This window comes from Salmo trutta, chromosome 38 (genome assembly GCF_901001165.1).
Source record: "Salmo trutta chromosome 38, fSalTru1.1, whole genome shotgun sequence".
Taxonomy (NCBI): domain Eukaryota; kingdom Metazoa; phylum Chordata; class Actinopteri; order Salmoniformes; family Salmonidae; genus Salmo; species Salmo trutta.
In genome coordinates this window covers 2,683,334-2,698,004 of record NC_042994.1, presented here as the reverse complement: position 1 = coordinate 2,698,004, position 14,671 = coordinate 2,683,334, and the positions used below count along the sequence as shown (strand labels likewise).

The 14,671-nt window shown below is 37.9% G+C and overlaps 1 protein-coding gene across 4 annotated transcripts in view; it reads left to right on the top strand.

The window, feature by feature from the left end:
• The window catches only part of LOC115177737 (zinc finger protein 271-like), a 95,254-nt gene that overhangs the window by 40,580 nt on the left and 40,003 nt on the right, over positions 1-14,671 (top strand). Inside the window, exons 1-3 of one of the 4 annotated variants that reach the window (XM_029738687.1) lie at positions 3,254-3,435; positions 5,172-5,325; positions 6,489-8,389. The exons of 1 other annotated variant lie outside the window; for it this stretch is intronic. In XM_029738687.1, coding sequence (XP_029594547.1) covers positions 3,427-3,435; positions 5,172-5,325; positions 6,489-8,089 — 1,764 coding nt within the window. In that variant the 5' untranslated portion in view covers positions 3,254-3,426 and the 3' untranslated portion in view covers positions 8,090-8,389. Of the gene's footprint in view, positions 1-3,253; positions 3,436-4,538; positions 5,070-5,171; positions 5,326-6,488; positions 8,390-14,671 lie in introns of those variants that run through there. 2 more of the 4 variants (XM_029738684.1, XM_029738685.1) reach the window with 2 other exon arrangements.

The window sequence follows — 14,671 nt, the reverse complement described above, 5'->3', positions numbered from 1 at the left end:
TTAACAGTATAGTAGAATAATATAATATTAAAATGTCCACCACAGTGGATAGAGATTTGCTCATTCAGGGTCACTGATAAAACACCAGAAAGCACAAATGTGTCATCTCCCTCCTCTCCGGCACCGGTTCCAGATCCCTAAATAAAGTTTCAATAGACTACTCTTTACAAGATGTTTTCTATCTCCCATTCTCAAACAGTTTACTGTCTAATTACTATGGTAACCTATGTATCATAATATGCAGCTCTGGATCCATATGTATCAAGTGTGTTGGAGTAGGAGTGCTGATCTAGAATCAGGTCCCCTATCCATGTATTCTCAATTTGATCTAAATGGCTTAATGTCATCATGGAAAATGTCATAGTGAACCTGTTTGTGTGTAGAGGGGGATGTTGAGGTGGGTGGGGGTGTTCAGAGCTGTATCTTATTTCAGTAACTCCTATTATCCATTAAATAACTGTATAATGTAGAATAAGGTTTCAACAATACTAGGTGTGTATTCATGTATTCAAAAGAACAATAAATTACATCCATTATCTGCTCAACCACATCTGCTTCTCACTTCATTTAATTGTTGTTTTTTATATGGACCAGAGGCCTCTTCTAGAATAAGTTTTCTCCAAAAAGATCTAGATATATTTATTGTAAAACCCTTTACCAGGTTTTAGTACAGCTGATGGGACATACAGAAGAATGCAGCTATAGGAATTGTAGTTGTGATTCTCACCCTCTGTCTCCATGTGGTTCAGGTGACCGTCTTTCTAAGACTTATCTTTCACTTTATAATTTAGATTTGTTATTAACTTTGTTTTCTTTCAGATCTTTTTATCAGTGCTCGATTAATCTTGCCTGGCACAATGGAACCAATGGAATAGTCCCAAGGTATGCTTATATTATCTGTCTTTTCTCCTCCAGGGAGACTCAGTCCAGTGTATGACTACATCTCAGGCATGGCCATGGCCCCAACTGCAGCACAGACAAGCAGGGTGACGTTCATTACGCCAATGTCCACCTATCTTGCTCCAATAACCAGGAAGTGCCTCTGTACTCCATTGTCCAACCTCCTCAACCCCAGAAAGGGGATGAGGATGTCCCGTATGATGTTGTGAAATCCAACCCCCCCCAGTGCTGCTACCCGGTGAGCAGGTCCAGCCATTACAACATCTCAGATCATTTCAAAATTAGATGGTACTTGTACTTAAAATGAGACCCCAAAGTGAATTTTGATGATGACATGTTGTGTCTCCTTTCATAACAGACCTCTGGCACAAGAGGCTGAGGAACACTCTGTGCTCTATACCACAGTCAACAAACCCAGAACCAAGAAGACCACAACAAACTACAAGACCTGAATACAAGATGATCTTTTGTGCGTCCCAAATGGTACCTTGTTTACTCTAGTGCACTATGTAGGGGATAGGGTGTAATTTTGTATGCACACTGAACACCGGAAGACCTGAACACAAGATACCTTTCATGTAGGTGTTTATGTTATAAGTGTTTATATTATAAGCTCATAAAAAGGGTAACAACCATTCAGGTAAGTGATAATTGTATCTAGGCAGATTACCATGTTCATTTTTTAAAATATATATTTTTTAACCTTTATTTAACTAGGCAAGTCAGTTAAAAACAAAATCTTTTGTACAATGGCGGCCTACCCCGGCCAAACCTGGGCCAATTGTGTGCCACCCTATGGGACTCCGCCGGATGTGATGCAGCCTGGATTCAAACCAGGGACTACAGTGACGACTCTTGCACTGAGGTGCAGTGCCTTAGACCGCTACGCCACTCAGGAGCAATCTATTACACCATACATCCACCAGACTAGAATAGACCTACACATAGTCTGTGTCTGAAATGGCATCCTATTCCCTATATACTGTCAGGTGACATTTCAGATGCAGCCATCCTCTCTAACAGTTAGAAGCCAAACAAATGATGTCAGGAACTCCAAATGTCATTAAGTCACTATTGTGGATTGTTGATGCAATGACGTCTCACAAATCATCATCGCCATGGTGATGCTCCATGACATCATTTATTTGACGGTTGAAGTGTTGTAGAGGAGTGGGCGTAACAACACTACACTCTTTGGAAAAAAAGGTGCAATCTAGAAACTTAAAGGGTTCTTCAGCTGTCCCCATTGGAGAACCCTTTGAAGAACCCTTTTAGGTTGCAGTTAGAACCTCTTTGGTTCCAGGTAGAACTCTTTAGGGTTCCATGTAAAACCCTTTCAACAGACCAGATGCTTTTCAACTTTCTGTGGAGAAACCGTACCCGTCACATTAACAAACTATTGTAATGGACACTTATGAGTAGGGTGGGCTGAATTTTCTGGACATTCCTACCTTAAATAATACTTTTAAGATCAATTTGATAAAACACTTCACAAGAAGACCCACTTCTATGTGGAACTTTATTCCTCATCATGCCTCGTCTACTTTTGGTGGCCTTAACTTCATGTTGGTTTGCAATTATAAAATTGACAAAGTTCCAGTGAAGCTCCGCTAATCATTGGCAGGTTTTCTAGTCATGGTCCTTCATTTAGAAGCATCATTTCTCTCCACACGTATATTATATCTGGAATAATCTGCACATATTGTATAACAATAAATCTTTGATTTTAGAATATTGTTTCAGAAATAATATCCTATTGGTGAGACAACTTGGAAATGCAGAGGGTCTTTTACTTCATTATGACTCATTCATATGACTCATCACGTTACAAGATCCTTATAACGCCTAAAGAGTTTACAATTGTTTTAGTCGCCATTCCCTCAGGTGTTGGTTTATTATTCAGGAACATATTAAGACCCTCAGAACCTACCTTCGATTACCGCTGTTGACTCAACAGTAGTAAAGATTTGTTTTTGTTTTGGTCCATTCAACAACACAGCGGTACTTGCCTTAGATACAAAATCCTGTTGATACATCTATATACCTTATGTCATGCCTTACTGGAATCGTTTTATTGATAATATCTGTTGTCTCACATATATGTACATACTAACACAATTAAGGAAGTTTATTAAAAATTTATTCATTAATATTACCCTGCCAACCACAATATGAAGAAGTAAAAAAAATAGATACATTCAAATTGTACCTTTTGTAATGACCACCCAGAAACAGTATTGTCTTTTTTTTTAAATGGTATTCATGTAAAGAATCTGTGGCAAGACATCAGTAGATTTATAATTGAACACATTTATGAAGATTTGACACTATTATGGAGAGAAGTTCTGCATGAATTCTTTACCTGGAGATTTGTTTTTTTCATTCACTTGCCGTACAGTAGGTGGCGGCAATACGGCAATAGATGTAGTCTGCCATAAAACCTTAAAGAAGAACAAGACAACAGTTTAACTGTACTGTTGTAGTTGGAAACATTTCATATCATACAAAGAAACAGTAGCTTCCGCAATGGATCGGGTAAGTCTGGTTTTAACAGTATAGGTCTGCTGTGTTTTATAAAATGTCTAGGCCTAGTTTTCATCATCTTTGAACCTCCACATTCCTGTGTTCTGTTTAGTTCTGTTTGGGGCGGCAGGTAGCCTAGTGTTTAGAGCTTTGGGTCAGTAACCGAATCCCCGAGCTGACAAGGTAAACATATGTCGTTCTGCCCCTGAACAAGGCACTGTTGATGGGCCGTCATTGTAAATAAGAATTTGTTCTTAACTGACGTGCCTACTTTTTTAAAAAGTAGCCTACAACTATATATTTTGTGTTTATAATGGATCTCCATTAGCTGCCAAGGCAGCAGCTACTCTTCCTGGGGTCCAGCAAAATTAAGGCAGTTCATACAATCATGTTTAGGAATATGTGACTATGACCTAATTCTCTCCTTCCTCCCGAAGTGTGCACATGTTCACATTCCTTCACTGATTTCTTACACATTAGCCATTATTTGACCAGATATTCAAGTGTCCGTTCTAACAAATAAAATAAATGGCTGCAGTCCAAACACGTTGTTTTCCCCTCGGGGGTATCCCCATCGAAACCGGATGCAGTTTGATTGTCATCTTAAGGGAGGTACAATTCCCTAACGTTAACCCTCGATTTAGCTTGAAGGAGCGAGTGAACAACTTTGGTCACCGGGTGGGTTGATATGACCCACAATTCAATGCAAATTGTACATGTCAAACTCTGGTGACCGCGAAGTGTCAAATTGAATCAACAACCTGCACTTAAGGCATCTCAGAAAATATGAAGCGAGCTTGCTAAAAAAAAATATATATATATATATATATAATAGATTTTAGCTTTGGAAAATTGGCTTAGTTTCGTAGTGATGAGTGCAATTCTGAAATGTATTGGAATAAATGACCAAACTATGGGTAACTGTAGCTAGCTACCTTGACAGGAGTGCTTACTAGGTAACGTTACATGAATAGCTTTAGGTTGGTTGTTTTTAAGTTAAACTTCAAGATTTCCACCAAGGACGTTGCCTCGCCTACCATCAGTCTCCATCGCTTGGGCAAGGGACATTTAAGGTACACTCGGATGTAAAACGTCATTCAAGGGCTGAGGGTTTAGGGCCGAGGGCTGTTGAGTTGGAAACGCGGCTGGAAGGCAATCAGGAAGAAGCAGGATCAGGTGGGACCATTATAGCCAATGAGAGGGCAGATATGCGTGTTTTCACTAGTTACCACAGCCAAAGTCAAACGTCTATAACGTATTTTATTTAGGGTTATACATAAAGTTAATGTTTAAGGTTAGGGATAAAATCACATTTAAAAAGACCAGTTGTATAAATGGGCTTTGTTTGTGATAACTAGTGACTACCAGGCACTACTCCCATACAAAGTGTTTTATTTTCTCAAAGTTGCCGGGATGTCACGTGTCCTACTTTTACCAATACACTTGCAACAACGAACTCGTTACGAAAATGTATATATGATCAAATAAGCCAAAGCCAGATTTTGGGCCCAGTTATCCCTCTTGCTTCTCTTCCGCGTTGTTTGATAGGAAATGACTGGTATAAGAAATATGGTGGAAACTAGCCCATGCCCACCAATCCAATGCCCTTAGATTTGTGGGTTGTGGTGAACGATTGAACATTTCAGGTAAAAGGGGATTTTCGAGGGATGGACCCAAATCAGAGGTTGAGACTGAATTAATAAAATATTTTGTTTAATGATCAACTGTAAACTTCTTGTGGCCAACAGGACAAAGCTAGCTCGTCCTCCTCCACCCTCCAGGAGTCCCCAGGTCCACCACCTCTCCGTACTTTACTGCTGGTTCTGGTCGACTGCAGGAAAACACAGGGGCAGAGTGGAACTGAGAGAGGAGAAGAGGAACATGGAGATATGATTTCATTAAGTAAGAACCTTCTGGATTAGATTACAGTTTGCTTCTATAACAATTAATTGATTAATTATATATTTATTAAATATCTGGTTGTTCCACCTAATTTTGAGAAGTGTAACTTGGTCCCCCCAAAAAACGTTTGATTTCACCTAACTTTAACATTTTCATGAAGAGCATGTTCAATTTCATAAAAACATGTTTTCCATCTCAAGAGGTTATATGAAAATACATACTGTAGTAAGTGTCAATGTGCTAAATAAAGTAGCAGGGGATTACTGAAAACAACAAAACCACTAGTTTACAGTGGTAAAATAGTCCTTTAAATCAGCCACAAATTTGCTTCTGACAGGGGTAATGGAAGCTAGTTTTGTTCCACAGGGAGTGAACACTGAATGCAAGCTTCACAAAAAAAAAGTATTCTACCATACCAATTTCTGGGTAAAATGGTTCACTTGTTGGCAAAAAACACCAGAGAATTGATAAAAGGACTAGAACCAGCAAACCTGCTTTTACTCTATAATTTTACTATTTGATGTTCAATGTTTATTTTGCCTAAAAAAAATTTGGGGAACAGTTTCACCATATTAAAACATGGGATGACCTTAAAATGAGGGACAGATGTAAATTAATCACTAATTAAATGAAATAAATAATATTCTGAAATGACTGTCAAAGTAACCAAATAACTAGGGCTTTACATGCACACTCATTTGACATTAAACTAGTTATGGCAGTAGGCTGAGTATGGCATTTGTCATGTAAACATCTTACTCTGCTTATCTTAATTGGTATAAGGTCATAACCGAAGTAAGGATACGCCTTTAAAATCACGTGGTTTGCTCAGAAATCTTTAGAATGATTAGGACACGTAAACACTTTAATCAGAGTTATGGAGGTGTATTTAATCTGTGCATGTGCTAACACAAGCAGCGCCAGCTAACTTCATTTGACCGAGTGCAGTGAGTTCAGGAAAAACTGAAAATATGCAGCTTAGAAATAGTTTTCCCATACAAACTTTATACTGCTTCAAAAAGTTAACATAGTCGCTGTGGTAGAACGTTTATTTTGATTGTCAATTTTCAGTGTTTATCAAAGTCCCATCAGGTAGCCTGATTTCATTTCATGGGAAGACCCATATTTGTAAAACCTAACTATTCAATGTCTTTGTTTCACAGGGGACATCCCTAATCATTGCTCTCTCAGTGGGAGGGGCTTATCATCTGGGGAGCCTCAACAACATCATGATGCTAACAAGAAAGAGAAGAGTCTCTCCAGATCAGAACACCTCAAGAAACACCAGCATAGAGGTATAGGGAAGAAACTTCACCACTGCTGCTCTGACTGTGGGAAAAGTTTTGCTAAACAAGACTTGACTATTCATGAGCAAATTCACACCGGAGAGAAACCGTTCCACTGCTCTCAGTCTGGGAAGAGTTTCGCTGCATCTAAAACTTTAAAATCTCAGAGAATTCATACAGGGGAGAGGCCTTACCCCTACTTTGATTGTTTGAAGCATTTCTCACAATCAGGGGCCCAGACTACACACAAACACACAGGACAGAAGCCTTACAGCTGTGATCAGTGTGGGAGGAGCTTCAATCAATCAGGAGCCCTGACTAGACACCAACGCATACACAATGGAGAGAAGCCTTATAGCTGTGATCAGTGTGGGAAGAGTTTTACTCGAGATTACGCCCTGACTGTACACCAACGCATACACAATGGAGAGAAGCCTTATAGCTGTGATCAGTGTGGGAAGAGCTTTAATCAATCAGGAGACCTAACTGCACACCAGCGCATACACACAGGGGAAAAGCCTTATAGCTGTGATCAGTGTGGGAAGAGCTTCAATCAATCAGGAGGCCTAACTGCACACCAGCGCATACACACAGGGGAGAAGCCTTATAGCTGTGATCAGTGTGGGAAGAGCTTCAATCGTTCAGGGAACCTGACTACACACCAGCGCATACACACAGGAGAGAAGCCATATAACTGTGATCAGTGTGGGAAAAGTTTCATTCAATTAGGACAACTGATTGTACACCAATGCATACACACAGGAGAGAAGCCTTATAGCTGTGATCAGTGTGGGAAGAGCTTCAATCACTCAGGAAACCTGACTAAACACAAACGCATACACACAGGAGAGAAGCCTTTTTGCTGTGATCAGTGTGGGAAGAGCTTCAATCACTCAGGACACCTGACTAAACACAAACGCATACACACAGGAGAGAAGCCTTATAGCTGTGATCAGTGTGGGAAGAGTTTCAGTCAATCAGGAGACCTAACAGCACACCAGCGCATACACACAGGAGAGAAGCCTTATAGCTGTGATCAGTGTGGGAAGAGCTTCAATCAATCAGTACACCTGACTAGACACCAGCGCATACACACAGGAGAGAAGCCTTATAGCTGTGATCAGTGTGGGAAGAGTTTCAGGACATCAGATCACCTGATTAAACACCAACGCATACACACAGGAGAGAAACCTTATAGCTGTGATCAGTGTGGGAAGAGCTTCAGTCAATCAGGAGACCTAACAGCACACCAGCGCATACACACAGGAGAGAGACCTTATAGCTGTGATCAGTGTGGGAAGAGCTTCAATCGTTCAGGATACCTGACTACACACCAGCTCACACACACTGGAGAGAAACCTTACTCCTGTCTATGTGGAAATAGCTTTGCTCATTCAGGGTCACTGAAAAAACACCAGAAAGCACAAACATGTTATCATTCATCTCCCTCCTCTCCGGCACCGGATCCAGATTCCTAAATAACATTTCAATAGAAAACATATTGTAAAGAGTTATCCGTCTCCCATTCTCTAACAGTTTACTAAGTCTGATTACCATGGTAACCTGTGTAGCATAATATGCAGCTCTGGATCCATATGTATCAAGCGTCTTGGAGTAGGAGTGCTGTGTGTGTGTGGTGGGGTTGCTCAGAGCTGTATCTTATTTCATTAACTCCTATTATCCTTTAAATAATAATAGAATAATGTTTCAACAATACTAGGTGTGTATTCATGTATTTAGTAGATCAATAAATTAAATCCATTATCTGCTCCACCACATCTGCTTCTCACTTCATTTATATGTTGTTTTTTTATATGGACCAGAGGCCTCTTCTAGAATAAGTTTTCTCCAAAAAGATCTAGATATATTTATTGTAAAACCCTTTACCAGGTTTTACTGCAGCTGATGGGACATACAGAACAATGCAGCTATAGGAATTGTAGTTGTGGTTCTCATCCTCTGTCTCTCTGGCTTCATGTGGTTCAGGTGACCATCTTTATAAGACGTATCTTTCAATTTATCATTTTGATTGTTATTCAATGACGGATTCATTAATTTGTGTAAAAAACATGAAGAAAGCCTCCAAATCTGACGAGGAGCATAGCAGGGAATGGACAGGTGAGTTGAGGTCAAAATGTATTTGTTATCTTTCAGATCTTTTCATCAGTGCTCGATTAATCTTGACTGGCACAATGGAACCAATGAAATAGTCCCAAGGTATGCTTATATTGTCTGTCTTTTCTCCTCCAGGGAGACTCAATCCAGTTTATGACAACGTCTCAGGCATGGCCATGGCCCAAACCGCGGCACAGACAAACATGGCGACGTTGACCACGCTAATGCCCACCTCTCTTGCTCCATCAACCAGGGAGTGCCACTGTCCAACCTCCTCAACCCCTGAAAGAAGATGAGGATGTCCAGCATGATGTGAAATTCAACCCCCCCTAATTTTGGATGCACTCTGAACACCAGAAGACCTGAACACAAGATGAGACTGCCTGGGACTCAATCAAAGTTCCATAATGCACTTGCATTTGAAATGTAATAACGATTGTAATCATCAAGGAAATTGTCTTGAAAAGCTGTGTTGTCGGCAGCACAGAAGAAAGAAGTCTTTCTATTTTGTTACTTTTTATTATTAAAAATAGGGTATACTATAGGGTTTAATATAATATATTATAGGGTTTAATATAGTATATTATAGGGTTTAATATGGTCTACTATAGGGTTTAATATAGTATACTATAGGGTCTACTATAGGGTTAAATATAGTATACTATAAGGTCTACTATAGGGTTTAATATAGTCTACTATAGGGTTTAATATAGTATACTATAGGGTCTACTATAGGGTTTACTATAGTATACTATAGGGTTTATAGTATACTATAGGGTCTACTATAGGGTTTAATATAGTATACTATAGGGTCTACTATGGTTTAATATAGTATACAATAGGGTCTACTATAGGGTTTAATATAGTATACTATAGGTTTTAATATAGTATACTATAGGGTTTAATATAGTATACTATAGGGTCTATTATAGTATACTATAGGGTCTACTATAGGGTTTAATATAGTATACTATAAGGTCTACTATAGGGTTTAATATAGTATACTATAGGGTCTATTATAGGGTTTAAAATAGTATACTATAGGGTTTAATATTGTTTACTATAGGGTCTACTATAGTGTTTAATATAGTCTACTATAGGTTTTAATATAGTATACTATAGGGTTTACTATAGTATACTATAGGGTCTACTATAGTATACTATAGGGTCTACTATAGGGTTTAATATAGTATACTATAGGGTTTAATATAGGGTTTAATATAGTATACTATAGGGTCTACTATAGGGTTTAATATAGTATATTATAGGGTTTAATATAGTATACTATAGGGTCTACTATAGGGTTTAATATAGTATACTATAGGGTTTAATATTGTATACTATACGGTCTACTATAGGGTTTAATATAGTATACTATAGGGTCTACTATAGGGTTTAATATAGTCTACTATAGGGTTTAATATAGTATACTATAGGGTCTACTATAGGGTTTAATATAGTATATTATAGTGTTTAATATAGTATACTATAGGGTCTACTATAGGGTTTAATATAGTATACTATAGGGTTTAATATAGGGTTTAATATAGTATACTATAGGGTCTACTATAGGGTCTATTATAGTATACTATGGGGTCTACTATAGGGTTTAATATAGTATACTATAGGGTTTAATGTTGTATACTATACGGTCTACTATAGGGTTTAATATAGTATACTATTGGGTTTAATATAGTATACTATAGGGCCTACTATAGGGTTTAATATAGTATACTATAGGGTTTAATATAGTATACTATAGGGTCTACTATAGTATACTATAGGGTCTACTATAGGGTTTAATATAGTATACTATTGGGTTTAATATAGTATACTATAGGGTCTACTATAGGGTTTAATATAGTATACAATAGGGTCTATTATAGGGTTTAAAATAGTATACTATAGGGTTTAATATTGTTTACTATAGGGTCTACTATAGGGTTTAATATAGTATACGGTTTACTATAGGGCTTAATATAGGGTCTACTATAGGGTTTAATATAGGGTCTACTATAGGGTTTAATATAGGGTCTACTATAGGGTCTACTATGGGGTTTAATATAGTATACTATAGGGTCTACTATAGGGTTTAATATAGTCTACTATAGGGTTTAATATAGTATATTATAGGGTTTAATATAGTATACTATAGGGTTTAATATAGTATACTATAGGGTTTAATATAGGGTTTAATATACTATACTATAGGGTCTACTATAGGGTTTAATATAGTATATTATAGGGTTTAATATAGTATACTATAGGGTCTACTATAGGGTTTAATATAGTCTACTATAGGGTTTAATATAGTATATTATAGGGTTTAATATAGTATACTATAGGGTTTAATATAGTATACTATAGGGTTTAATATAGGGTTTAATATACTATACTATAGGGTCTACTATAGGGTTTAATATAGTATATTATAGGGTTTAATATAGTATACTATAGGGTCTACTATAGGGTTTAATATAGTATACTATAGGGTTTAATATTGTATACTATACGGTCTACTATAGGGTTTAATATAGTATACGGTCTACTATAGGGCTTAATATAGGGTCTACTATAGGGTTTAATATAGTATACTATAGGGTCTACTATAGGGTTTAATATAATCTACTATAGGGTTTAATATAGTATATTATAGGGTTTAATATAGTATACTATAGGGTTTAATATAGTATACTATAGGGTTTAATATAGTATACTATAGGGTCTACTATAGGGTTTAATATAGTATATTATAGGGTTTAATATAGTATACTATAGGGTCTACTATAGGGTTTAATATAGTATACTATAGGGTTTAATATTGTATACTATACGGTCTACTATAGGGTTTAATATAGGATATTATAGGGTTTAATATAGTATACTATAGGGTCTACTATAGGGTTTAATATAGTATACTATAGGGTATAATATAGTATACTATAGGGTCTACGATAGGGTTTAATATAGTAAACTATAGGGTTTAATATTGTATACTATACGGTCTACTATAGGGTTTAATATAGTATACTATAGGGTCTACTATAGGGTTTAATATAGTATACTATAGGGTCTACTATAGGGTTTAATATGGTATACTATAGGGTTTAATATAGTACACTATATGGTCTACTCTAGGGTTTAATATAGTATACTATAGGGTTTAATATTGTTTACTATAGGGTCTACTATAGGGTTTAATATAGTCTACTATAGGTTTTAATATAGTATACTATAGGGTTTAATATGGTATGCAGGAACAGTCCAGGCCAGTAGGAGGTGTTAACAATGTGTGTAATGACAGGTGCTTGATCTTCTGCATGCTCTTTTAGTAGCCAGGCTGGAATGCCAACAGGCCCACATGCTTCAGTGGGTTCAGTCTGGTCAGAGCTTGCTTTATCTGGTTAATGCTGCACAGCTCAACCTGCCTTGTAGGCATGGGGAGAGGGAAGATGGCAAGAGGTGTGGTGCTTGTCCATGCTTCAGCAAAGAATACATTAAAAACAAAAGCCACATCCTTGTCTTCAATTCCCTCGACCTGTTTTCTCCCTCCTGATGTTTTCTTTTGTCCCAGTCCTTTGTTAATGTAGTCCCACAATTCCTTTGTCTTTGCTTCTTTGATAAGCGTTTGCACTGTGTTTCTGTATTTTCTCCATTTCATTGTTTTGCCCCATCTGTAGTGCTGCATGTTATACCTGCAGCACTGCTCCAGAGGTGTCAGGATAGAGGGTTCATCTGTAGAGTGGCCTCCAAACCTGTAGTCCGCACAAATACAGTGTCAATGTTACAATAAACGAACATCAGTTAGCTATCATTCGAGGGCTGACTGTTCGCAAATATTTGTGCAGTGTAAAAATACAATTGTGGTAAATCGTGTAGTCTGACTACTGCAGTAGGCTACTGCTTGTTCATGTGCTAGCTAATAGCAAGAAATCCAGACGAGAAAAACGTGAAAGCATCCAGGCAGCAGAGATGAGCTTGTCATTAGTTCGCTAACGTTTGCTATATTGTAGCTATAAAGGATTATGTTTACTGTTATTTTGAAATAACTATTTCATTGTATATATAAATAGACAAAAGGGGGTTGGTTATAAAGGCAGTATATTTGGCTATAGCTTAGTTTAGAAAAAATACTTACCTCTTTTTTTCGACCGGATAATTCTTGGAGAATTAGGTTTGATGCACCCGTTGCAAAGACTTGCATAAATAGCTCTTTGCTGGTAGTGTACGGCAGCTGCCACGATAGCAGCAGCGAATGACCGGAACCTATGGGGGGTGATTCATGCCAGAATTAAGCCTCATGAAGCTACTGATACCTCTCACCAAGTGTCTTCCTACCACCATAAAATAACGCCATGAATTAACTGTCAATGGAGATACATTTCTTTCAAAGGCGTCAAATGTTTCAGTATGATATATTGGATAAAGTAATAAAGACAGACACCAATGTCTAGTTCAATAGCCGTGTTCATGCATTGTACAAATCCCTACACGCGGAGTCCGGGGAACAGTCCGGCTAGTCGATTACCTATCAACTAGACTATTTAGAATTTTTTTGTCACGAAATGCGCCATGCTCGTCACCCTTATTTACCCCTTGGGATAGTGTCTTGAACACACGAACAAAACGCCGCTGTTTGGATATAACTACGGATTATTTGGGACCAAACCAACATTTGTTATTGAAGTAGAAGTCCTGGGAGTGCATTCTGACGAAGAACACCAAAGGTAATAACATTTTTCTTATAGTAAATCTGACTTTGGTGAGTGCTAAACTTGCTGGGTGTCTAAATAGCTAGCCCTGTGATGCCGGGCTATCTACTTAGAATATTGCAAAATGTGCTTTCCCCCGAAAAGCTATTTTAAAATCGGACATATCGAGTGCATAGAGGAGTAATATATCTATAATTCTTAAAATAATTATGTTTTTTGTGAACGTTTATCGTGAGTAATTTAGTAAAATCACCGGCAGTGTTCGGTGGGAATGCTAGTCACATGCTAATGTAAAAAGCTGTTTTTTTATATAAATATGAACTTGATTGAACAAAACATGCATGTATTGTATAACATAATGTCCTAGGGTTGTCATCTGATGAAGATCATCAAAGGTTAGTGCTGCATTTAGCTGTGGTTTGGGTTTATGTGACATTATATGCTAGCTTGAAAAATGGGTGTCTGATTATTTCTGGCTGGGTACTCTGCTGACATAATCTAATGTTTTGCTTTCGTTGTAAAGCCTTTTTGAAATCGGACAGTGTGGTTAGATAAAGGAGAGTCTTGCCTTTAAAATGGTGTAAAATAGTCATATGTTTGAAAAATTGAAGTTTTTGCATTTTTGAGGTATTTGAATATCGCGCCACAGGATTACACTGGCTGTTGAGGTTTTAAGCCTCTCTCTCTCAATAGACGCCGGCGCGTATCCTCATTTGTAATTCCCAGTACTATTTTGTCACGAATCAATTCATCTTTCAATCCCCGTATTCACAAGTGGCGGATTTCTCTCTCAAACGGGTTACAAAGTTGTGTACTGACTCACCCTCTTCCTTTTTGCAGCTTCCGAAAACGAACCGCTCGTAAATGACGTTTCTGCCGGGTTTGAAGTAAATCTCCAATGCATTCAATATAGCCTTTGCATCACACTGTTGTCGCGCTGTGAGGGTGAGATTGTGCCGGTAGATATGCCTGCATTCGCTGCCCATTAAACTCCTCAGAGTTGCCGCTTGTACCTGGTTGGGTTTCTCATGTAGACCGGTCGCCAGCGCATAGTCTTCGAATTCATCCCAGAAATTGTCCCAATTAGTATTCCAGTCCCCTGTGAGAACCATGGGATTTGGTGGCGGAATGTTCGCTGCCATAGCGATGGAATAGGATATTTATTTGCCTTCAGTCATCGAGGTAGGTAGTGATGCAAGCTAACACGAGTTGATCAGTGTTGTGAGTAGGAAA